We start from the raw sequence: 26,659 nt of genomic DNA on the forward strand, positions 1-26,659 counted from the left end.
TTCAGTGCATTTTCAAACAGTCTTTGAGAAAACGTGAAGTTCTTATGTAGTAGTTCAGTAGGTATGTGATAGTGTCTGAGGGATCAAAGAGCTTGTTCAACAAAAAAGGTTCTCTTTGGCTTTAGTTGGGAATATGTGGGGTAAAATACGGTTTCTTCTGTCTCTGAGTGGTGAAGCAGACTGTATAGTTACATAAAAAATGGTTTAAATTCTCATTGTTTTACAACTTAGCCATTAATATCAGTTCATAAATTTGTTATCTTTTTGTAGGTATTCTATATTATACTGCAGTTCTTTAGCCCACACCCTGAAGCAATAAAAATTGAAAGGAAAAAAAGAGATGATCTAGAATGGGAAGACTGGCAATATTTTGCTAGGAATTGCAGTATTTTTGAAATGGAGAACAATGGATCTCTGGAAAAACCAGACTCTGTCAACTGTCTCCAGATGCATAGGTATGAGTGGGTATTATCTGCATAATACAGATGCTTTGAACAGGTAACATCCTGACACAATTCATTGCTATGTCCCAGTGAGATAGAATCTTTTAATTTGATACAATCATTTGTTATAGACTGCCGAATATATAAAAGATCCTAAACATGAGCTTTCAACTCAAGATTGACAAAAAGTCCTCTTTCATTTTTATCAGATTTTAGTCATTTATGAGTGTGAGTCAATTATTCCTCTGTTATTTTGGAGGTAGAATTTAAAAATGTTACTTGGTAGTGTTTTGGTGGCTATTGTCAGTAGAATTGCAGAATACTAAGAGGATAAGTGGAGGAAGGTACTGATACAACATTGTTCTAAACTGTCAAGTGAATGTGAAAATCTCCTGATCTCTGGGAAGGCAACTTATTCAGAGGCTTAGAAAGTGGCCAGACTGAAGTACAAAAGCCAGTCATTCAACCCTGCTAGTGTTATGCAACATGTGTAAGAAATGAGTTGAAAATGGTATCTTGAAGCTTTCTCATCTTTCTAAGCCAGAAGCAATATAAAACTGTGTGAAGAGGGACAGGAAGGTTTTATTACCATTTAGAAATACATTGCAAGCTCTTTTACTGTCAATTAACCTGTGAAAATTTTAATCTATATAATATATACAATTTACATTTCATAAATACAGTGTATAAATGTATATAGTACTTAATATATTACCATATTACACGTGTGTATGTACACACACACATATATAATTGAACTTACACCACTATATGTATATTGAGCTGCATTATCTTTTGCCTGAGTTCAGATGCCAGTCAGTATAAGGCTTGTTTAGTACTTGGCTGGAAATCAGTGAGAAAATACATTGCCAGGTGCTGTAGGCACTTTGCTTTCTTTTTTTTTTTTTCTTTTTTTTTTTTTCCTCCACTTTTGCTACCTTTCTAAGACTTTTCAAGTGTCAGCATCTTTGTCTGTTCTCCAGGAGTTCAGAGTTCTGAGGAGCAGAGCGTAAGGTCATTTGAGTTACACCACTTTTCAGCAAAGGAATCTGAGATTTATTGCTGATCTTTGAAGCAGAGGGTAGAGGAGAAGGGAAATACCTTAAGTTAAGGCAAATGTTTTTGGTTAAATAACCCAAGTGAGGTGAAATAACACTTTCAGCCCAAAAATATGTTTGTATAATTTTAAAAAGAGCTGAGGAGTTAAATTTGGACGGTTTCCATAAATATTTTTTAAGCAGCACAGTTTCTCCCCTTCACTTAAAATGTAAATGATGGTAGGAAGTAATGTGAATGAATAATTTTTGGGTATAACTGATGTACAAAAAGCTTTAAATGATAAGATATATATTGGTGAATATTCTGTGTGCTCAAAGAAGAGTTACTGTTGAAACAAAGCTCCAAATTTATGTCAGCAGTGTAACAGAATTCCATGCAGGATTTTATTGTAAAGCAAAACTTGTTTCTCTCTCTTTCTCTCATACCCACAAACTTGTAACTGCCAAGGCATGTCCAGATTGTTTGTCCAGGATTTAGACACCAGTTGTCCTTGTGTCCTGGTGGCCTATCCAGGATTTCCTGGGTTTAAATGGAAGACATATGACCTTAGTTTTGAAATCCTTACCATAACTTGATGGTTCTTGTTTTGGTGATCACATGCTAGTACTGAATGGACTCTTTTTGTGTCCTTTAGGAAATGAAAGTGTGATTAAGGTTTTTGTTTCTCCATCCTGTACCACCTATGTAAGTTAGGAGTTGCTCACTGTCCTTTATCCCCCTATCAGAAGCTTGAATCTTAGCTTAGTCTGAATATTGTCTGACCCTTATTTTAGAATCTCCTTTGTTTTCCTGGTTTCCTGAGAAACTGCATGTAGATGCCCTAAAATCTTGATGACTTGCTTATCTAGTAGCCATCAGCCTTACAGTCTTTCTGCTGTTCCTTCTGATGCTTCCATAACAACATGGTATTGTTTACCTGCCATTTGTACCTGTCTAAACATTTCCATTACAGTTCCATAGGCCATGGAAGAAATATACTTTATTTAGTTTTCTGTGGAGGGGAAAGGTCATAATCACCCAGAGAAACAGATATATTCCACTGAGATTTTTGTGAAGCACTGACCTGGATTAGGAGTACAGGAAATTCAAAGATCCTCACAAAGACAGAAGAGCTTGACTCAGCAGACCTAGCCTAACTAGAAATCTCATCTTTCAAAAACTGACATATTTTGAAGTGACATTTTTTGAATGTTGCATGTCAAGTGCCAGGTGATAATGTGGGATGCCTATTTTTAATGATCTCATGTAGGTGTGCCAATAAGCAGACATTCTTTTCTCTTCCAGAGGCTAAACTCTGCCTAGTACATGGACCAAGATAATGTGATTCATATCAAATGATTTGTCCAAATGTGCAGTTTATATCTATTTGTTTACTCAGTTTTACTTGAATTCTCAGTATTATCCTTCTCCTTCCTGAGCTTAAATATGCAGTTTTACTCTCAATCATAATGCTTTCCATTAAATTATCTTGCACTTCACTTGCTGGAAGGTGGTATGTGTTTCTATCTCTGCTCACTCACATGAGCATGGGGTACAGTCCTGTGACTCTGGAATTCAAAATATAACAATTGTTTCTGTGTGGTTTTTATATGTGTATAGCAGGTATATTACTAACAATGTAAGCTTATTAATTATTGTGTTAGTTGTCTGAGTGATTTCCTTATGTGGTTCAAGCCTAGTTTGTGTTTCTCAAGGACTGTGTTAAACTTTATAACGTGTGTGAATGATACTGTATCAGTCACACTTTAATCATATTTTGAAGTTGCCTGCTAAAGGCTTTGCTTTTAATTGGAAACTTTGGGTCTGGAGATGAGCATGGTAGTTTAGGGTAAAGCAGACATATAGTGGACATTTCTTTTCCCCTTCTTGAATTCTGGTGACTTGTAATCCACTGACATAAGAACTTTTACCTAGAAAGCACGAAACCACCATTTACATTTGAGACCCTCTCTGAAAACAGTATGGTAGGGGCTAGAATCTGTAAAATATGTAGTATTTTGAGTTTAATTCGTTTTCCTCTCTGTTTAAACAGCTTTACACCATATTCTCGTGGTAATCTAACTTTCAGCGTTCTTACCCCGGAACCAAATCACCGACCTGGTTACAATGATTTTTATAATACTCCATCTCTTCAAGAATTTGTAAAAGCTACACAAGTGAGGATTCATCTCCGTGGCCAGTATCACACTAATGAACCTTGGGTAAATTTTAGGCATAGGTACTATGGAGTTAATGAAGTTACAGTCAGTGGAAGGTAAGTGTTATATGACTCTTCCCACATCCAGCACTGTCTCTGACTGTTACAGCTCTGCGTAGCATAAAAGGACCTGCCTAAAATTTGATCAGCTTGTTTTGCTTTTGCATGTATGATTGAGCAAGCAATTTGGTCTGAAGCAGTGTATCAAGTTGGAAAGGATTGGTGTATTGTTTTGTAAAACTGTTTGCTCACATTTTATTTTACAATTAATTATACTTACTACACAAATCTGTCAAAAGCAATCCTTTCCTTGGAATTACCAATGCCTCTAAGCAAAGGCTTATGACTGAAACAATGGCTTGTGCTTGATTTCAGAAACTCTTCCAAGCTATAGATTCCCAGACATTGCAATTTTAACAGTCAATTCAGAGCTTGTTCTTTGTTTTAGTTGGAGTTTTCCTTTCAAAATTGGGTAGCTGTCAGTAAAACTGTTGTTTTATCTGTGACTGACAACTTTATTGTATATGATAAGTGTGCTGTCTTGTAAAAGGACTAATTATGCCCTGTAAATAATATGCAAATTTGGCAATGAAAGTTTCCAAGAAGCATATGGTGCGGATTTGTAAGTATTATTATTCCTGAAATTATTTTGGAAGTTCTCATTTTGAGAGAAACCACCCTGTTAGAAGTCATGTTTACTTCAGAATTTTCTATCTTATTAATATATTTGGATTATTCATTTAGATGTATTAAGATAACACAGCTTTATCTTGGTGATGATGTAACAGTAAAATAATTTCAGCTGTAGTTTGCAAAGCTGTGCCATGCCTCCAGAAGTGCAGCCCTTCAGGTAGAGTGGTATGGTTATTGACTATTTTAAAATCAAGACTACACAGATTTTATTTTAGTAAGAAATGGACATTTTAACAGAGATAAAATGGATTGAACTTCAAAATTATTCCTGATGTGGTTAAGATTTCTTGGAAAACTAGAGCTGCACTGGAAGTTTTAATATTGATGAAAAATTGTAATTTATTTAATAAAATCTTACATATTAATGCTACATACTGAAATACAGTTTTCATTACATATAATATAGGGCAAGAGTGGCTCTCATGCCACTACATACTGGTTTTTATTTTCTTGAAAAGCAGTTGTTGATTCTTAAGAATATATTGAGTGAAGTAGTCTTTTGTAATTTACTGCACCTAACAACATTCTCTTTGGTGACATTTATTTCTTCTTAATAAAGAACCCAGCTATGTAATACACAAAATTTACTTTGTGACTGTATATTTTTGCATAAAATTTATTTTCATGTTTTAACTTTTGACACCACCTATTGTATTTTCAGGTGTAATTGCCATGGCCATGCTGATGATTGTGACACAGCTATAAAGCCATACAGGTGCCTGTGTGTCAAGGAAAGCTATACAGAAGGAAATAATGTGAGTTTTACCTTTGTCTGTCTATGCTGCCTATGTGGAGCCTCCAAAATGGGATTTCAGTCCTGGGAAATGGTGTGTTTATGTGTGTTAGTTTAGGCCTGTCTTTCAGAGGGAAACTTTCTGTAGCAGATTTGTATCAATTAAGGAAACGGATGTATTCCACTCTCCACCAAAAGCCTTTCCACCACAGCTCATCAGCAGTGTCGTGCTCAGAGATTTGATTCCTTGTTAGAGATTGTGCCACTTTCAAACATTAGATGCCAACCTGAGATTAGACTATGAGCATCTAATAAAGACTGTCTCTGCCTGCTGTAGCAACTAGCAAGAGTCATGTAGGGCAAAGGTACTACTCTATGGTAATTTTAGTCTGTTCCTATGGACTCCAAACCCATTCAATAGGTGGAATGCAGTAGGCAAAGTCCTGGAGTTCAGCTTCCAATTTAGTTTCATTTGAAAGGAAGCAGTTCAAGTGGTCCATAATGCAACCTGAAGCACCATAAATGCAAAATTATAATTTTAATTTGTGATTCTAACAGCTTTATAATTCTTGGCCATGGAAGAACCAAAATGGGGTTGATTACTTTATGGAATTCTAGATAAATATGTAAAGGAGAGCTCAATGGTACCACTTTTTGCTTATTTCATGCAGCCTTGGTTTTCTTGGAGGCTGTTCACATACAACTTAACGAAAGCAGAACCATGATGCATGAGTTAAAAAAAAAACTTGCTCAAAGAAAAGATTCCCTAGATTAATTATTTATCTCAAAAGAAAAAAAAAAAAAAGGAAAAGAAGTTGAGGTTAAAAAAGAATGAGCTACATCAAAGGAATGAATCCCTCAGTCTCACTGAGTGTTAAATTTCCGTTGTGAGTACATGTTGTATTCCTTGCTACATTTATGCCTTTTGGAAATAGCCTTTCTAAAAATTTAGAAGGGGTTGTATGGAATAGCAACAGCAGTAGCAAAGGGGAAACTAATGACACATCAAAAAACCCCCAAGCAGTCTGTGGATAGAACAGAGGTAGAACAGAGTGAGGAGAGGTAGCCTCAGAGCATTTGATGCACTGCTCATGATGGTGAGAAAGATCTTTGTAAAATTTCATAGGGGATCTAAGTTTTCTCACTTCTTAAGCAGAAGATCTACAAGTCTAAATGGGACTTGAGCAAAAATTTCAAGTTTTTAGATGGGTCAAATTAGAAAAAAATATTCAAGCTGACAGTGTCCCTTTAATTAGAACACACATTGTGAAATGTTACTTTGTAAGGATTAATTATAAATATTTAATAAGATCTGGAAGTTCACCAAGCACTCTTGCAAGACTTACGCTACCTTGTGAAAACAAACCAAATACATTTTAATGATGTATCTGCCTTATCAGATATTTCCTGTCAATGTTAATGGGTTGTTCCACTGAGTGTCACATCTTTGATTTGGCATATATGCATTGTAACTACAATTGAAGTGCTTGAATTAACTGTATTAGTTCAGAGTACAATAAGGATGTTGTTTAATTATTTTCCTCATTCTTTAGTAACCATGTCAGTATCTATTAAATATGAAATAAAATAACAGTAGTAATAAAATAGAATTAGTATTTGGAAATACATCACTAACTACTTTGAATTTTATCAAAGATTTACATGGAATCCAAAGAGCTTAATTTTTGGTTTTTTTTTTTGGTAAGGCTAACACTTAAAAGCAAAACCAAAATCCATCCTGATTTTTGACTGTCATTGGCAATGAAAAAACTGTCTTATGGATTTATACCTGTCTCTTTGGTTCCCATCCCAGTGCATTAAGAACTGTAAAAATACATTTAATTGTTTATGTAATTTTTTTTTTTTTGTTTAAGTGAGCATTTGATGAAGCAAGTTTCCAAATATAACTTTTTTGGTAGAGAAAAATAAATATTTTTGAGAAGAAATAGCACTATCAGCAAGCAGGTTTTTTTTAGCTACAGTCCTGTGCTAGCTGTAAGTCACCGCAACTGAGGGGTTATAAGAAAGTTTCTGGCTTTAGGGTGAGTTTTTTCAATATCTTGTACTAGAAATCAGAGATCCTTGAAAAGATTTTTACATATGGCAGAGTATGTCCTTGTCAGATTTACACTTAGTACAGCTAAAATTACTATCTTGAATTTATCTGGCATATACATCTGGCTAGCTGTTGTGCAGCAAAGCAATACCAGAAATGAAAAATCTGCATAACTATTACAAATAGAAATCTTAGTTTAGGTATTTGTATCACTCTGTTATGAAATATGACATACCAAATGGATTTTTTTTTCCTGAGTTCCATTTTGGGGAAGAATGATGATGAAATATGTTGCTTTGAAATCTGAGATGATGGGAAGAAGGGCTTGCTTAAGAATGATTTGCAGATGTTACGGGCCAGATTATGAAAAAAGAAGAATTTAATGCTCATAAAAGCTTGTCTCTCATTTTATGAAAAAAGTGCTCAGCTTCTTAATTTACAAATTGTTTTCTAAATGTCTTGGATCCAACTTTGGTGGATATCTCTGCCTTATACAAATGGAAACTGTGGGACTGAGAATGGAGTCCAGATTTTGGTAACATTTGTATGCAAAGATTAATTTTTAGACTTGAGTAAAAGTATGTTAAAAAACTTTCAAAGCTGTCACATGACAAGCTGGAAACAGCCCATGAAAGAACAAGACAGTCCAGCAAGGTTAGCCTTACATTACAACCTCAGAGCCTCATTTAAATCAATCATAGAGAACTTAACAGAGAAGAGTAATGGCAAAATATACAGGAATAATGATAGAAATCATGATAGAAAATAAAATTTAAAATAAATAAAGCCACTCTGATAAATATTTGAGAAGATATGAATGGGAGTGAGAGACTGACTGGATGCAATAAAGGCTTCAGGTCTTCAGAGTTTTCCATAATGGTTTAAAACATCTGAGGTCTGAAAACTGAATATGGCATATGTTGATTTATCAAGAATTGAATAAATAAGACTTTTTATATTGTTACAGAAGAATCTATGTAAACCTTAGTTAAAGGTCAGTCTATATCATGTTAGATATTGGAATTATATATAGTACATGAGGAGCTGTAAAAATGAACTACATTACACTCAATAACAGAGTTCTTGCTTGCAGAAACAAGTAAGCCAGCAAAAAAATGCACTTTTTGTACTTGGAGCATTGTGATGGAAGCCCATAAGACACCTTTCATTTCTATTCTATCTTCCTTGGTCCCTTGGAGTCATTTGGTCTAATTTTGGTTGTGGGGTTTTTTTTTTGTTTTTTTTTTCTTCCTCTTGTAAAACCTGGCTTTTAAGTTTAAAAGGTCTTTGATCATTGAGGAGTTCACAAGAGACAGGTGAAGTTCACGTGTAGTCTTGGTAGATATTTAAATGCTGTAGTGAGGGTGCTGGTGAAAGCAATGAGGAAATTAAGACTGTCTTTAGAGCATGGCAAAAGTATCTGGAATAGATATTCCCTAGAAGCCATGTTTATTTGGCTAAGGAAATGAAATGGAGTGAAAGCATAGTGTATGGATACAGAAGAGGATCTGATAGGAAGGAAAGTATTGTATATGATTAATTATCCCATTACAGTCAACACTTACAGGGCAGCATAAATGAACATGGGTGCTATACATAATTGAGCTTTTTAAAAGCAAGTCAGTATTTCAAAATGCCTGAGAAGGTGGTGTGCTAACCTCAGTGTCATCAGATTTTTAAACTGTGTACTTTTGATAACATGTATTGCAGAAGCATATATGTAAGTGTTAGAGGAGTGTATGTACACTGTTTATTGAAACTGAACTTTCAAAGTGGGCTGCAAACTCCTACATAGGTTACAAAAAGGAAAAAAGGAATTAATTCCACATAAAATCATATATACATATATATATAAGGAATTCCCCTGAGAGGTAAGCAGAAGGATATTTAAAGTGTTGGAATAGAAAGTTCTAGTTAATCATGACTTATTGCAAGTTTTAAAGTATTGTTACTGTTGCTGTCTGAAGTGTTTCTTTGGATATTTGTTGACTATTTTTTCAGAGGCACTATCCTCAGAATTCCTAGGGTGTAAAAATGAACTTGATACATAAAGCCTTATGCTCAAGTCACTGGTGGTCTTTCCGTAGGTATGCTGGGTTCAGAATCTTGAAGTTTATTTTTTTTCACTAAAAGTATTATTAAAAATGTATCTCAAATTCATTATTGAAAATCAGTTTTTAATCTTAGTTTTAGACTAATTGGGCCAAGTTAGGCTTCATAATTTGGCTACCTGGCTCTATGTGATGTTTTCTCAGGCTACTTTTCACAGATGGTGAGAAGTTCAGATACTATATATCAAGAAGGCATGTTTGTTATTAGCTGTAGGGAAAACCATATATTTAAGATGTTTTCTGAAGGGCCTAGACATAGCTGAGAATAAGGACATCTGCATGTTTCTGAGTGTTAGAGTTACAGAGAAATGTTGGTTTTGTTAGGCATTCACAGTAGATTTGTAAATCTACTGTTAGACCTTGACATTGGCTTTTTGGAAACGTAGTTATCCATTTTACATGTGGTAGCCAAAAACCCAAATCTCCTGATCTGGAATTCTTAACTACCATGCTTTGGACAAATGCAGAGTTCAGATTTGGTGGATGAAGACCTGAAGATGGCAACATATACATCATAGTGCTACCAAATGTGAAATTTCAGCCCTGGAGGTCTGGAAGTTAAATGCAATTCTTAACCTAATAAAGGTGTGACAAACAGCAGGGTGATGTGGGGGTCCAGTGCCCATTTTTATTGCATGCAGGTGTGACAACTGGTAGAAAAACAAATGTCTCACAGTCATTGCCAACTTCTGAACGACTGTTTTTTTGCCAAGGAGGTTGTAGATGAGGGGAGTCAATCTCTTCTCCCAGGTAACAAGTGATAGAACAACAAAACAAAAATCTCAAGTTGAGCTAGAGAAGGTTTAGATTGGATATTAGGAAAAATTTCTTCAGTGAAAGGGTTGCCAGGGATTAGAAGAGGCTACAAGGGAAAGTGATGGAATCACTGTCCCTGGAAATGTTTAAAAGCATGTAGATGTGGTTTTCAGGGACATGGTTTAGTGATGAACCTGTCAGTGTTTGATTAATAGTTGAACTTGATGAACTTAAAGGTCTTTTCCAAACTTACTAATTCTTAAAAGTTTTGTCAACTTTGTAAAATCACAGAACAAGAGATGTTTCAAAGAGGCTCCTTGCTATGTAGTCAGATGCCATCTTTTTCTCTCATACTCCTTCATGCTTGTGTGTCATTTAACAATAGGTGCAAGCACAGGTGTGCATAAGTAACTGATCCAAGATTAAATCTGAAATGAGATGATGAATGCTTTCAGCTGCTGTGTGGCTGGCCATGCACAAATGGAAACTCAGGGCTGGTAGGTTGGTAGCTATTCCTGTACTGTTTTCCTTTCAAGGAGGATATATTTCCATACCATGCTGGGAGGAGGGAGCTGTGTGATCTGGATAGCTTAGCTGGTAGCTTGTTTTTTTGTTCTGCTTCCCAGGTTGTGCCATGCCTGAATGAACCCTCTTGTCTCATGTTGTTGGGTGCTGTGTAATGCAGATTTTTCTCAATGCAGAGAGAGATGGAACATGGATGTGAATGAGGGAATTGAATAAGTTAGTGCTGTGTAAGTTGTGAAGAGTTACGGTCAAGGTGTTGTCCTTAGTGCACTTAAAGTGAGATAATCACAATCAGACAGCGATTGCTCTGATAAACGAAGGCTAGAGTTCAAGGTCTTAAGTGAAACCCTGCTAATTTTCATCCTGAAAACTTGTTTCTTCCTTCACTGTGGTGGCACTGTGTGTTTTTGGTTTGTTTTTAACAGATTAGAAGAAGATGTGATTATTCTTGCTATCTTATTGCTTGCTTTTTATTTAGTGTATTAACAGTAAATTTCAATAGCTAAATTCATGTGATTTCATTTTCTCTCCCAAGTGGCTTTTGTTATAATTTGTGACTGGTCTGTAGTTCTTGGACTACCTTAAGGTTATGGTTTTTAATTCAGATTCTTTTACACACAGATGATGCGTTACCAGCACCAGCTGTGAGTGAAATAGTTTAGAAACTTCAGTACAGTTTCCTAGTTTTCAATGAATAGGTGATATAGACACACTGAAAAAATAACAAATAATTTTAATAATGCTTGGAATAACAACCATGAAGAAAGATGAGCATGCTTCTCAAGATTAAGAAGGAAGTTACCCGAAAAAGAAAAAATACTTAACAGAAGCAACTTATTTTGAAGCATTTAAATTCCTTCTGAAAGACAGAGATTATGATTGCAATATATTGTGTTTCTTTTGTTTCACTTACAAGGTCAAATGGTAGTAGCACAAACTACAGTTATTACAATCTTAGGAACTACAAGAACAGACATTGTTCAAAATGCATCCAGATTGATGGATTAGGTGAATGCCTCCTGTGCCATAAACATAGCAAGCACCATTTTAAAGGTTTAAGTGAATCAGAATCTCAGGACATTAGCCTGTACTGAGTATCTAAATTCTTAAAATTATGTTCTTCTGTCGCCTTCCTTGGTTTTATTCTGTTTTTGAAGTGACTTTAACAGGTTAAAATGATAATTAAAATGTTGGGTTTGTTATTTCCCGTTGTGCTTTCTCACTTTTTGTCTTAGCCTAGTACTATTAACACATAGAAAAAAATATGAACATGGAGACTATAATAGTAAACTTGTGAGGTGAAGAAATACTCATGTCTAAGAAGCAGCATTTTCCTTTATTTCTGATATATTTCAGTGTGATCGCTGCTTGCCATTGTACAATGACAAGCCTTTTCGTCCAGGTGACCAAGTTCATGCCTATAATTGCAAACCATGTCAGTGTTATGGCCATGCAGAAAGCTGCCACTATGACTTAGCAATGGATCCTTTTCCTCTGGAACACCACCGAGGCGGTGGCGGAGTGTGTGATAACTGTCAGCACAACACAGCTGGTAAGTCAAAGAGAATGGAATGTTTGTTTTGCAGTCCCTTTTTGGCTAAGTCTTGTGTCAGCTGAAATTAGTAATGCCCAATGGCTGACAGTCCAATAAATTCTCATGTATATGTATTTTTAAACTATTCAGATAATGCACTAACAAGAGAGGTGTCAACTCTTAAGCCATGGGAAAATACTGTAAAATTTAATACAATCTTGTATAAAAACTTTAATGCAAAATACATTCAAATAAATAATTAAAATATATGGTTTCAAGGCAATTTCCATTACATGTGCTAGAGCATTTAAATCCAAAATATAATCTTACTGGACCAGTTTAACAGACAACATCTAAAAAGGTTATCAATTTTTGTTCTATTGTCAGTTTCTTACATATTGAATAAATCTCTTTATTCAATGTAGGTAGTACATTTGAATACTTCTTAAAAAATTCTCTTCTATTTCAGTTTTCTTGGCTTTATCTAGTAAAGATAAAAAGAAAAGTTTCAGGTTCAATTTTTCCAAAAAATGTATAGGCATTTGCATGGCACAGCTTTTATATAAGTGTGGTATTATATAACAGATGGAAGTTTAATGGAGTAAAACATAGTTTGTAACAGGTTCATTGTTTCATATGCTCTGGATCACTAAATTGGCAGGTAGAGATGAAAGGTGCATTAAAATGGACGTCCTGAAAATTATAGAATTCTCTCAAAGGAATAGTCTTTAATTTTGAATTATACAGCTAATTTTAATGAATTGGAAGCCATAATGCATAACCTTTCTTTCATGCAGGAATGAACTGTGAGCTGTGCAAGGATTTCCATTACAGACAAGCAGGTGCAGATCTTTCAGCCATTGATGTTTGCAAACCCTGCGACTGTAACGCAACAGGCACCAAAAATAAGAGCCTCCTGTGTGATAATGTAAGTAGCCTCAATTGAGAGAAAAGGAGAAAATGTTTCAATCAGCTGGGTTGACAGCCATAAGGTGTTACAAAGTATATTCAGGTGGTACCTAGTGTATTAAAATGCATGCTTAAGTACAGACTTTTAAAAATGATAACTGACTAACATCAGACATTTGAAAGCTGAGAAAACAGAGAGGAATTTGACATGTACTGGTGAAGAGTTACTCATCTAGATGAGCAACAGACATAAAAGATGCTGTATGAACAGTAGTTTTGGGATGTTACTTCTGCACTCAGTAATGTTAAAACATCTAGGTTTTGAGTGTTTTTGAAGGACTTGGTTCTGTCTTAAGGTTCCTAAAAGGTCTTGAAAATTCTGTCAATAAGCTGAGCCTGAAATTGAACTAAAATTAAGCTACTTTTCCCATAATAAGACAAGGATTGATCTCCCTTTTAATTTATAAAGTCCATTAAAAATAAAAGAAACCCACAAAGTGATGCTGAAAAGAGAACATCATCAGCTATGCTTTTAAAGCCAGTGGACCTCATTGTCATGCAAGCTGTCTAGTCCAATAATAAATCTATCTGTAACTTTTAAAACATGCATGTTGGAAAAAAAAAAAAAAAGGAAAAGCAGTTAAAATCTTGAATCTTGAAAATCTTGAATCTTGAAAATTGTGGTTTCTGTTCTATGCATGTGTCCTGTCCATTGCCAAGATCAAATATTTTTTTAGGAATAGGGAAGAAATAATTGCTTTGAAATTTATTTTGAAGGTTGAACTTATTCTGCAGGTAAATGTGGTAGAACTCCTTCAGCTTGTTGCCAGTTGTCCTATCTCTTCTTTTTTCAACACTTCTATTCATAAAGTATCTCTTGCTTTTTTCATCATATGTCTCTTGTCATTGAATTTTATTTAACAATGGACTCTTCTGGATCCTATTGTATTTTCATCCTCCGTTATCATCATAGTGGTACAGATATGTGCCCGGTTTGACTCAGTGCACCTCACAGAACTCATGCATCGAGTACAATATTCTGTGTGACATGCAAGTTTAGCAAAACGTGTTTTTATAGAATAGTCTTCTGAATTACAAAGAGAAATTATTTTAAAATTTTCAGTTTTCTGAAGTAACACACTCTTCCAGTAACACAGAAGTGGGAAGAAAAAAAAAACAACTTGCAAAATACAGGTATCATGTTAGGGCTATTTTTAAAGACATATGAGGAATGAAAGCAAATGTTAATTTTTGTACCCAGGGTTTGTGGTGAAATGTTAACCTAAATCAGCTTTAGCTGTGATTAATAAGAAGAGGAACAGTAGTTTACAGAAATCAGTGCTTTATACTTAAATATACAAGAATGTTGATAATGTCCGACTATGGAAGTATGAACAGGGAGATAAAATGGGAAAAGTGGAGGAGACTGTATTGCACAAAAAAGCATCAAATGCTGCAGTAGAAGCAGAGCAGGGAGAAATGATTGAGAGGCATTAAAGAATAAATTAATAAGGCTGGGGACAAAATTAATTACATGAAATAGGAAGGCATCATTGGGGGAAGCATTTCCAAATTTGACCTGTGGAAGATGTAATCATAAGGAATAAGGACCCTCCTCGTGAAAATTAATTGTCACATGTCATTGATAATTTTCAAGGAAATTTGCCAAAAATGGGGCAGAATACACTTTTACTGCATAACTCATCACTTTCTTCAGATCATCAACGTTTTTTTCTTTTTGCAAAGTGCCACTTTAGTCACTAAGTCCCATGAGGTACAGAGTTCCAAAATTAATCCATTGAATCACAAAACAGTCTAATCTATTGAATCACACAGAAAGAACCTTCACTTGTCAAATGAAGTATTATTCATGTTGATAGTTTGCAAGATTTGTAGAAGAGCTGACTGCAACACAGTTGCTCGCATCTCAGTTCTTTGGACTGATCATGAAAACTTTATTGCCTCTTTTGTTACCTATTGCACTCTACCCTTGGTGAGAAATGCATGTAGGTATGGAGAATTTCTCCCTTGCAGCATTTCTCACTTCTCATACATCTGAAGATCATGCCCACTTACAGATCAGTGTATAACTTCCTTTGTATTTTAAAGAGCAAACTAACATAGTAAAACTTCAAAATTGTGACTTTATGGCTTGCAGTAACAGGTGGAATTTTAGAAGAGTCATGTAGCAGTGCATCTACAAGCAATTTGTTAGATATTTTTGCAGAGTGAGGTTTTCCTTTGAGACTGGTGAGTACAAGTGAGAATTGCTGCAGCCTGATAAAATTTGTCCACTTCTGTGCTGGTTATTGATGTTTAGTCATTGTAGAAAATATGGTTGCATTGTCTTTGTGAGAATTTGTCATGAAATATTTCAAACAATCAGAAAGTCCAGATGAACTGTTAGAGGTGCTTGAGTCCTAGGAAAGTGAAAGAATTAGCTGCCTTCCTCTTTTCTCCTTAACCATTCGCACGTGAAAAAGCTCTACCAGAATACTGCTGACGTGATCATTCTTGCTCTAGCTGGAGATTAATGTTTTCTGGCCCTCATACCAAAATCCTTTATTCATTTTCCTGTGCTTCTTTTTACCCAGGCTGCTTTACAAATACTTACATATTCTATCAGACATGGCAGCTTGTAGTCCTTTTGTGGTTCTGTTATAGTAAGTCATATATAATGCTGGGAGAAAAAAGTATTTTTTTCCTGGGCATTTGTTTTTAGACAAACTTCAAAGTGCTGCTATTGCCTTTACCTAGTCTTTGGAAGTAACATTCTGGTCTCGGTGAATTTCGTTGTCTTTCTTTACTCAGCTTTTGCTGATTTTTAAAAACTGACCCTTAACATCCAAATAAATATGTCTCATGTACTTGTAGAGAGGAAGCTGTATTTTTATGCAGAGGATATTGTTCAGAGTTGCAAAGACTTAATTTTCTTCTGTCAAGGTGGCAGCTGTATTGTCTCATGTTACAGGAAAACGCTAAGGCAAGAAAATGAAGAAAATGTTAGTTACTGTTTTCTCTGAAGAGTCAAGCAGATTCCGGTGCTTCTAAGTAACTGTCTGAACAGACTTCAGATTTCACCTTTCTGCACACTCCCTAAATACTGTTTTATAAAAATTATATATATATATGCACAAAATGAAAATAGTATTTCTGTTTTCATTTCTAAGTTAATTCTTTTATCCAAAATTAGAATGAGCATTCCCCTTTTCATTTATCCATCTATATGGAATTCAACCAGTTTATTGTGATTGACAATAAATAAATAAATGGAATATGTATTGCAAGGGAAAGAACTTAGGGTAAAGCAGTTAATTAAGGGGATTTCAGTCAACAAATATACCAAAGAGAATAAGGAATGTAAAGGATGCAAATGTGTCGATGAAAAATACTGTGCATAGTGGAGTCCACAAAAAAATCAAGTAATCAAACACTGCGTGTATTCTGAATCCTGGGTTTCCCTTAATGGAAGGCCTTTAACCTTATTGCTAAAATGAGGGAAAATTAGGTTTTTTATGTTCACTAATCCTATGGCTTTATTTCAGATGGAATTTTTAAAGTGGAAATGCTGGTTTTCTATGAGAGTTTATCTGTGGGATTTGGTCCTCTCACACCCCTTGGAGTGTTGTGAGCAGAGGGTAAATGCCTCATTTTATGTTTTTGAGCAGAAGTAGTAGAAAGCTACTGACTTTTGAAAGTCATCATATGTGATGACAAGAAGAGATATCAGGGGAGTGCAAAGGAACTTCATTATTGCTGCTTATTCAATTTTCAGTTCCCAAAGTCGACATCCCGAGAATACTCTCAGGTATTTGGTGTCAGACCATTAACCTATGTGTGTGAGCTAGCACACCGTACCATTCTCATTTCCTAAACTGGAGAAAAAGAAAAGAAAATGAAAGTCCTCAACCCCCTTGCTTCCCCTTCCTGAGACTGCAGACAGCTGAATGTTGGGGTCCTTGCCAGATTTGCATCAAGTAAGAAGATAGTGAGAAATATATGATTAGCATTTATATCAGAAAGGCAGAATGTTGAGACTGGTACCAATCAATTACAAAATTGGTGATGGCAGAATGAGCAAAAAGAATCTCATGCCAGACCTAAATATACTCCTGAGACTTGCAATGCCCTGAAACTTGCAGTGGGTCAAGGGAAGGTGCTTCTGCTGTGGTAGAGAGTAAATAATTGAAATTAGAAATGACTTGGCCAATTATAATATATTTTTGTCAGATGCTTTGGACTTCAAAACCAGAACTTTGGAAAAAGAAACTTCGTGTCAGCTTTGTTTTATTTAGTCTGTTCCAGCCCCATATTGCATTTACTGTCCAGAGAGACTTTCTGATTGTGTTTTTGATGCTATATTACTTCTATTACAGACACCAAAGAAAAGCAATTTGAAATTACAAGCCTATTCAAGGCAAGGATTTTAATTTGATTTTAACTTTCAGAAAGGCTTAGGCAAATGATTTTTTTCAGAAAATTGCATTTTATAATATAAGAATATGTATGGCCAACAAGAGTTTAAATAGCCAGAAGTTATATTTCTGATACTATGATATGTATATGTTGAATATCTACTAGGTGAGTGCTATGGCTAAACAGTTGGTTGTACTCTAATGAACAATTAAGACAATTCTTTGGAATATGTCACCCTTTGTCCTGGTTGCTTAAATCTCCTTTTAAGTCTGTGTATCTGTCTAGTAACAGGACATTGGAAGGGTTGCTGAACAGGCTTCACTTTGAATTTGTCATTCTAGATGTAATGTGTTAAAGTATCCCCCAGTTAAAGAGTCTGAAGCAGATGAACTGCTCAGTATACCTAAAATTCAGAAACATTAAGTAGTTGGATTCCTGATTAAGGACGAGTCTGCAGTTGTGGTTTATGCAGGAGAAGGTTGCTGGCATACCTTTTGTAACTGTTTACACTCAAGGATATAGGAATAATGTGTATTTTGTACGTAAATTATAAATGACACAAGGGATACATGTGAACTTGGCATCAGTGATTTTCTGCATCAAATAACAATTGTAATTATGAGGTCCCAAGACACACCACCACTTGGTAGTACTGCTCGGCCAGGTTCATTTTCAGAGTCAACAATCCAGACAGATATTTTCCATCAGTGATTTAGTACCAAGATGATCATGTTAATACACAGGCAGTTTGTGTCTGCTGACTGGGTCAGAACCAGGCTTCTCAGGCATTAGTAATGGGAGCACAGATTGCTTTCTGCTCTCCTATAAGCAGCATTGGTTATAGAAAAATGAAATATTTCTCTTTAAATGGCAGATAACATTTGAATCGGGGAAGGGGGGAAGTTTCAGTAATATCTCCAGTGAACAACTGGTGAAATTCTGGTTAACAAAACCTTTAAATATTCATTGCTACCAATACTTTCAATGATACCATAGTTTCCAGAGTAAGCCAGATTTACAGAAATTATAACAAAAATAGCCTATTTCCTTTGTAATTCACTTGGATTTTTATGTAGTTATTGAAATGGTTTGTTCTCCCCATTTTGATCTAGATTTCCATGCTATAACCTGTGGTATACTTATTTCTGCAGGATTATAAGCATTTATCAGCTTGTTCAGCTTCTTCGAAACAGTATTCATTGCCAAGCGTTTCACTGATTATTTCTCTGTACAGAGAAATTAAGGATACTGTTTTTCTGTATTTCTCATTTTTAAATCAAATACTCCCCAGATAAAGCCCAAATATTCTTTTAACAGGCAGATCTGGAAATGGTTTTGTTGGCTGGTTCCTGGACAGAATTGGAATTTTTTAGTTGGCCAGACATTTCTCTCTCATTTAAAGAGTTATATTTATTCTTCAAGGATAATTTTTTTTTACCCTGTTATGGTTGGGTTTGGGGATGTACATTTTCCGCAAGTGCATGTGATGAAAATTACTGCTTCTTTTAATAGCTTGACACAAAATTATGCTGGAGGTCCTGGTATTCTTTGCTTCTTCTAGCATTGTGTAATCTACATGTTTCTCTTGTGGCGTCTGGAAAGATCTACCCTTTGCTCAAAATTAGCCATGGATTTCCAGGTATTCAGGGTCTGAACAGCTCTGCTGTGTGAGACTAATCTAGCACAGTATCTTCTCTGCTAACCAGAAGTGTGATCCTGCTGTGATGTGCTTTTCTAGATTTCAGTTATTTATGGATTTAGGGCTCAGGATTTTAAGTAGCCACATGTTTGGTGTCCACATATGGAATTAATATAAGTAATTTTTTAAAGCAATTAATTCTTTTAATTTTTCTTTCTTAGGATTTCCTGGGTTTTCTATCTTGTAACTTGAGAAAACAAGAATTCATTCTATAAGACACTCATGATTTTGTAGCCACATATTCCCTTAATTTCGATCCTTTATTTCCAAACTGTAAAGTCTCTAGTCTCTTTTCATTTGTATCTTTGCTTATTCTACTCACTCTGTGACCTCTTTTATTTTAGAGAGGGTAACCAGATACACAAATTATGTAAAATGTTGATACGAAACAGATTTTTATGACAGAATGAGACTTCCTGTGCAATTTTCAGTTCTTTTCTTGATAATCACAGTATTCCTATTGCCTTCTTAAATGCTTCAGAGCTTCCAAATGATTTGTAGGGGAAATGGAGCAGCTTTAACAGCTTCTTTCTTGAGTGGTAATAGCTAATTTTGGACGAATCACTGTCTACCTATAGTCAGTGTTGGTTTTCCCCAGGCATTAAGTTTGTACTTCTTGATGTAGAAATTAATTTGACTTTTTGATCATCCATTTGGTTCAGTGTATGTGATATATTAAAATGCTGCTGACTTAAAGAAATGCAGTAGTATCATGTAGCATGATTTTCCTTTGGGAAAAAATATCAGGTTTTCCAATATATCATTTTAATTTCTAGTAGAATGTAGAATAGTAATGAAAAAGAGACTACTAGAATGTAGATCTTAGAAATTTCTTACAGCCTTTTAAGGAGATAGATGTAATTTTATTCCTCTTTTACAGGTGTTTATTTAAGCAATTATTAAGTGTTCCAATATGTTACATTTTGTTTCATCTAGAACTTTAGTCTCATGTAAAGTGTAGTCACTTTTCAACAGCTGAGATTTTGCTAAAATATTTTGCTTCTGAATTCTTTGGTTTTAAATCAGTCTTAAAAAATCATTCCTGATATAGAAAGGTAGATGCTCTTTTGTAGTGAGGAGCTGTGGAAGACTTCCTTTACTATCTCTGTTGTGGTTCTCTTTCCTGAATGCTACAAGTAATCATAAAAGCATTAGTTGGTCATCTGCTGTCCTCAAAGCAGAACTGTTGTCATTGCTATATCCAGTCAGTCATGATTTTGTCTGGATAAATCTTGATACTTCTGGGAACAGAGATTCCACATCCCCTCTGGATAGCCTGTTACTGATGCTGCATGTGTCCACTCTGAATCTGCAAATCATACCACTGAATTATTTATTGTCCTGATTCTGTGGTAGTCTTCCTTTGTTTCTGATATTCAATTTTTTTCCCTTCATGATTTAGGCATGTTTCTTGTTAAATGCTCATTTTTGTGTTGCCTTATTCTAGTTTAAAATTTGGTAGCGGTTATTTTCTCTTAGCTATCCTGTTTTGATCATACTTTCAGTTATTGAAGATGACATTTTTCAGGTAATGGTTTCCTTCCTGTGGCAGCTTTTGGAGTAACTTCTAAGTTTTTTTGGGTATGAGTTGAGTGCTATTGTGTAACCTGTGTATGCTGTGACCACTAGCACAAAAATGTTTCTTTTACAGTTATGCATTAAACTGGGTATTTTTCTTCATTTTCTTCATTTAGGATTAAACTCAGATCTGCTTTTCACATGCGACTTCTCTGATGAATGGCTGTGATGCATGACTGGGTCTCTTATAATACACTAAATATCTAGATCAAATCCAGTCTAAAAGGGAATTAACTTGAAAATCCTTGTTGCTGTGTTTTCTGCTATTGTGGTCTTTTAACTCTTCTTGTACTTGCTGTTGTCCTGTGTTTTTAATATCTACATCTTCCTGAAAATTAAGGCTGATACGTCAGTAATTGATCTCTATCAAGAAGTCATATTAAAGAGGTTTTATGGAGTACAGAATCCTTTTATGAGGAAATGGTAGGAGTATATTCTTCTCTAACTTTTATTCAATATTTCCTGCACTGAGAATTTACTATTAGTTGTTCATATATTCTATTTTGTATTAATAAAGCTTAGAGCTTCATTTTAGATTTGAGGGTGTGATGATAATATTTAAGTGGAACTTGCCAGCAGCTTTGTCTCTCGTTTCAGCTTGGCTGACTTGTGAATTAAAGATGAAAAAGGCAACTGTTAAGAGAAATTTTTGTTTCAGTAGGTGATTAAAAGCCAAGTACATTGAACTACAGTTGTTGATGTCATAGATGAATATGGCTTTTGAATTACTGTGCTTTTTCATATTTGTAAATATTTGCACTGGCAAAATACGCTGACCTGAAGAAAATTCCTTATAACACAGTTCCTTTATTTCTACATTTCCCAGAACACTTCAGTTAGAAAAGTTAGGTTTTGTTCCTTGATTATGGATCCCAAACCTTTTGCCACTTCCCATCTCTGCGTTGCTTTGACTCCCTGGGATCGTTTTTGTTGTGCATTAACTGATGTCATTGTTTCTCCATCCCTGTGCTGTTGCCCTTTCCCTGTGGTTGGTTTCCCCACCATGAAAGTGATAAATGTAGAGATTGGGTTTTTTCCCTTGCTTTCAGAGGTCTGAAATTGAGGTAGCTTTTCAGGAGCCCTTTAATCTTGCACAACATGTGAGACTTGTACTCCCAGATGATGGTCTTGGCATAACAGAGAATGTGTCAGCTCCTTCTGAACAGCAATGCTACACATTTAGGGAGAGGTGAGGACTTTTACATACCCCCACTGAAGTTGAATGGTTTGGATCTCAGCTGAACCAAAGAGAGTGAGAGGGTTTGAGTTCCTGAGCTGTTGGATCACATCCTTCGGTAGAGGGAAGGGAAATGTACCTTGGATGGGTAATCAGAAAGGAAAACCTTCAATTTTGCTTCATTTTTGTTTAACATTTTCACTGAAATAAATAAGCATGTAGGGAGAACAACAAATGCAAAACTTGACCTTTGAAGATGATAGTTCTTTACAGTAATTGTGATTCAAAAAAATATTCATTTTAATAGAAGTCACCATTTCTAGCATGCAATTTTGTAAATATTCTTTGCAGGTTCTCTGTCCAGATGGTAAATATGGCCGTATTGTTTACTCACTTCTTTTTCCCTTCTGTTTTGAAAGAAGAGGACTTTTAAACTCTATTTAAAAGTCGAATAGTTACACTCTGTTCAATATTTCTCCTTTTTCCTCTCTCTTAACAAATTAAAAAAAATGCAGGCTTATTTTTTTTTTCTGTTCATTTTAAATTTTCTCCTTCCCCACTCATACTCCCATTCTTGTTGCTAATGAATGTATCATCTAAAAATAGATATGTTCATCATTCTATATTATTTTGTATCTTTCTAGATTGGAGGCCAGTGTAATTGTAAGAGACATGTGTCTGGCAGACAATGCAATCAGTGCCAGGAAGGATTCTACAGTCTGCAACAGTCAAACCCTGATGGCTGCAGTCCCTGTAACTGTAATACCTCTGGGACAGTCAATGGAGATATTACCTGTCACCAAAATTCAGGACAGTGCAAGTGCAAAGCAAATGTTATTGGTATGTGTAATGCAAGAGTTCAGATCCATTTTTCTTGTTTTCTCTGGAAATAAAACACGCTTGGTTTCTAAATGAAAGGTATAGAAAGCTTCTTTGCTGAAGGCAGATTGCAAAAATGAATGAAATTAACTGTTGAAAAATTATTAATTTAATAATTCTATCAAACTACAGCTTGAAGCTTAGTTTAATCAACCCTTTAGAAGTTTCTTTATGGCATAGCTATGTTAGTTTACATAGCTCCATACTAATAAGTCACAGAAATAATGTAATTTGCTTACTGCGTAGATGTTTCTTTTAGGAAATTAGCACTTTTTCAATGTGTTTTGTACTTAATGAGTTCTAAGCAAATCGTTTCCATGCTAGTTTTCTTAATAGACCAAAATAAATGGATTTTTTTCTCAAAATATTCTGTGCTACAGGGTCCTTTGTGATAAATCTATCAATTTTTTTCTATTATATTTCTTTGAACTGTTCCTATGAAATGCAAAATAAGTCAACATAATTCCACAGATCATGTACATAGCCAGGGTTAGTTATCAAGGGCCACATAATTTTAATTTTGTAATTCAATGCCAAGCTGATTATAATAAACTGCTACCTTCTGTGTTATTTATCATTTTTTTTACAAGACGTGCTTTTTTGTTTGTTACTCCCACAGGTATTTTTCAGAAATTAGATTTGATTATAGCAATTTATTACTTCCAGCATATTTGAGGGGAGCCACAGCTACATAAGGACAAAATTTATCAAGTGCCCAAAATACACAGTATATATAATACACTTTGAAATGTTGATGTATGGGAATATTATGCAAGGAGAATTTCCTGATAAAGTGAGCCTTGCATGGTAACTGTACATGTCTCAGACTATACATATGTCTCAAAAAGAAAAATTCCTCTTCTGCTTTGTTATTAACAGAATTAGTAATCTATTTTTTCTTCACCCTAACCAGGTTCTGGGTTGCATTTATAATGTTCAAGTACATGTTAATATATTTAATATTATATGTGCCCTCACTAGTGAATGTTGACTCATTTGTAATGTTGTCTTTGTTGCTTTTGGAAATTAGAAGAAAGAAGAAAATGCAGAATAACAACAAATAATGAAAATAGCTCTAAACAGATTGAAGCCTGAACGGTTTCAGTCCTTTTTCTTGTGGAACGCTGTATTTTTTGTGCAGTGAAAAGGGTGGTAAGAGTAGAAAACCTTTGTGCATCTTAAGCCCTTTCTCTACGGTCAAGAAAAAGGATTTCAGAGTATTCTTAATTATATATTCTTTGCCCACATTTTATGTTTGAACCTGTGAAAACACTTTTTAATTCAGTGGCAGTTTGGCAGACAAGAAATGCGCAGTCTGGTTCTCACATATTTGGTTATCTGCATATTACATTTTCTCCCCTTGATGAAAACATTAAGAATTGTTTTTATTTTCACTGAAATAGTTGTTAAAAAAAACAAACTGACTGTGGGTCTATGCTTTTTGTACTTGTATGTAGCTATGATGGGGGGCTGTAGTTATGCAACTGTTTGTTTGCAGGATAAAGACTTAATTCTCTCCAGACTAGATTCTCCTTTTTTGTTTTCCAAACCAATTGTAAATAAGCTTCTGTATATTGAAATGTGTGCAGCAAATTTACCAGGGAACTTTCCTCTTTGGATTTCTAAATTGGTTTTTAGAGCAATCTGTCTGTTGCCATTTTATCTATTTGAACAAACACGATAACAGAAAAATGCAACTATGGACTGCAATGTTATGAAACATGAACTGTTAGAGTTAACACAACTGTTAAATCTTGCTAATGATTCTATCACCAGTAAAATACATTAGCACCAATAATTTTATTAAAGTAGGTCATTCATCTAGAATAAAAAGGTAGAAGAATGTGAATTAAATGCCAAGCGTGCTAACTCCCCTGTACTTGTTAACATTGAATGTGATGCCCTGTAGGCCTTCCTCAGTATCGTTAGGAATAGATTACCTGTCAGGAATATGTATGGCATATTCAAATAAGCACTGCGCATATTTTTAAAACTGATATGATATGAATCCATGTAGACCAATTTTAATAGTTCAAAATGAGTCATAATTCTTGTTAACAATACAGTTATTTTTAAAATTTGCAGCAATAGTGGTCCTTTTTTATTTTCCTTATTGAAATTAAATGATATGCCTTAGGTGAGTCATTCATCACTGTTAAAGGAACTCGCCTTCTGTTGGAGTTTTTGAGTTTTTATCCATGTATATAATGCATTCCCTACCATTTTTAGTTTTATTTTTCTACATGTAAGTTGCTAGATGTATTTTGGTATGGTTTTGTATTTTTTTTAAATGATGACAGTGTTTTGCTAGAAGATTGTATTTATATTTTCCTATATGAAACAATTAAGTCATAGCTTCATAGTGAAGGATTTTCGCACTGCAAGGGAAAAATACATAACTGAATTTGCATTTTGCGTATAATAATCTAGTTTGCTTTCTTGTAATGTACATTTTATAAACTAACATATAAATGCCATCCCTTGGGGCAGGGATAAAGCAAGCATTGACTTTGAGAACAACACTAATAAAACTACAGAATGAAGCATGAAGAAAACAGTTTATATTTTAATGTACTGCAGGAGTTAACTAAATCATACATTTAGATAAAAATATTTCATTTTGGATTATGGAAAACATTTTCTGCTTTCAGTAAGGGCTAACGATAAAGACTAACATAAATGCAATCAATGATAAAACAGAAATATTGTGTTAAGCAAATAATTTGTTATAGTTAGTCTAACTTGTGCTGTCCTAGTATATGTTTAATGTTTTTAATACAATATATAAATCTATTATCAGAACAGATTGTGAACCCAGTGCAATTCTCTATGTATTATATTTCTACAATATAGGGTGAAGAGTTCACATAGGCATTGATTGTGCAACAGGTGGTGTTCTGGGGGACAAAGAGATTAATTCTGCTTTGTCTTAGAAGTGTTAGAAAGAATCTCTTGCAGAAGTATCTTAAATTGTACTGAGAGGCCAGCAGAAATGCATTGCTTCTGAAACAAATTGGGAAAGTAAACAGATTTTTGGGATGCCACAGTTATTCAATTGATTTGTGCAGCCTCGTCACTCCTGTTAATTATGCTGGTGAAGAATATCAGTCCTTCCTTTTGGTTTTTTTTTTTATTTCATGTGTAGTATACTTACCCTTTTTAAAACTAAAAGCTTTTAATATTTGGGGTTTTTTTTGTTTTTTTTTTAAATTCCTTTTCTCTTTCCAGGTCTGAGGTGTGATAGTTGCAATTTTGGATTTAAAGCTCTCAGATATTCTAATGAAGATGGATGTGAGCCTTGTTGGTGTAACAGCCATGGCTCAGTGAGCCAATTCTGCAACCCTCTCTCTGGGCAGTGCAATTGTAAAGAGCGAGTGAAAGGACTTCTCTGTGACACCTGCGTGGACAACTTTTATGGGCTGGATGTAACTGGTTGTAAGGCTTGTGAATGCGATGCTGCAGGGTCGATTTCGGGAACCATGTGTGACGTGAGGACGGGGCAATGTGCGTGTAAACCAAATATCGGGGGAAGGCGCTGCGACGAGTGCCTGGATGGGTACCACAGAGTGCAGAAAGGTCCCTCCTTCCTTTGTCTGCCATGTAACTGCGAGAAGGCAGGGACAGTAAATGGCTCTCTGCTCTGTGACAAATCGACAGGACAGTGTCCTTGCAAAGCTGGTGTGACTGGCCTTCGGTGCAGTCAGTGCATGCGACAGACGTACAACCTCAGCCTGAGCAATGCCCACGGCTGCCAGCCCTGCGACTGTGACGCTCTGGGCACGTTGGCAGGAACAGTTTGTGACCATGTTTCTGGGCAGTGTGTCTGTCTGCCTCAGCGCCAGGGGAGAAGGTGTGGTGAGTGTAAACCAGGTAAGGAAATTGGAAGACAAGTGA

The 26,659-nt window shown here is 35.2% G+C and overlaps 1 protein-coding gene across 2 annotated transcripts in view; it reads left to right on the forward strand.

Annotated features, from left to right (window-relative positions):
• The window catches only part of USH2A (usherin), a 368,965-nt gene that overhangs the window by 36,312 nt on the left and 305,994 nt on the right, over window positions 1-26,659 (forward strand). For both annotated transcript variants that reach the window (XM_033513296.1, XM_033513295.1), the window contains exons 6-12: window positions 271-455; window positions 3,535-3,756; window positions 5,054-5,147; window positions 11,930-12,125; window positions 12,905-13,035; window positions 22,531-22,726; window positions 25,994-26,635. In XM_033513296.1, the coding sequence (XP_033369187.1) occupies window positions 271-455; window positions 3,535-3,756; window positions 5,054-5,147; window positions 11,930-12,125; window positions 12,905-13,035; window positions 22,531-22,726; window positions 25,994-26,635 (1,666 nt within the window). The remainder of the gene's footprint in view (window positions 1-270; window positions 456-3,534; window positions 3,757-5,053; window positions 5,148-11,929; window positions 12,126-12,904; window positions 13,036-22,530; window positions 22,727-25,993; window positions 26,636-26,659) is intronic.

The sequence above is a fragment of the Parus major genome, chromosome 3, assembly GCF_001522545.3.
Source record: "Parus major isolate Abel chromosome 3, Parus_major1.1, whole genome shotgun sequence".
NCBI classification, from domain to species: domain Eukaryota; kingdom Metazoa; phylum Chordata; class Aves; order Passeriformes; family Paridae; genus Parus; species Parus major.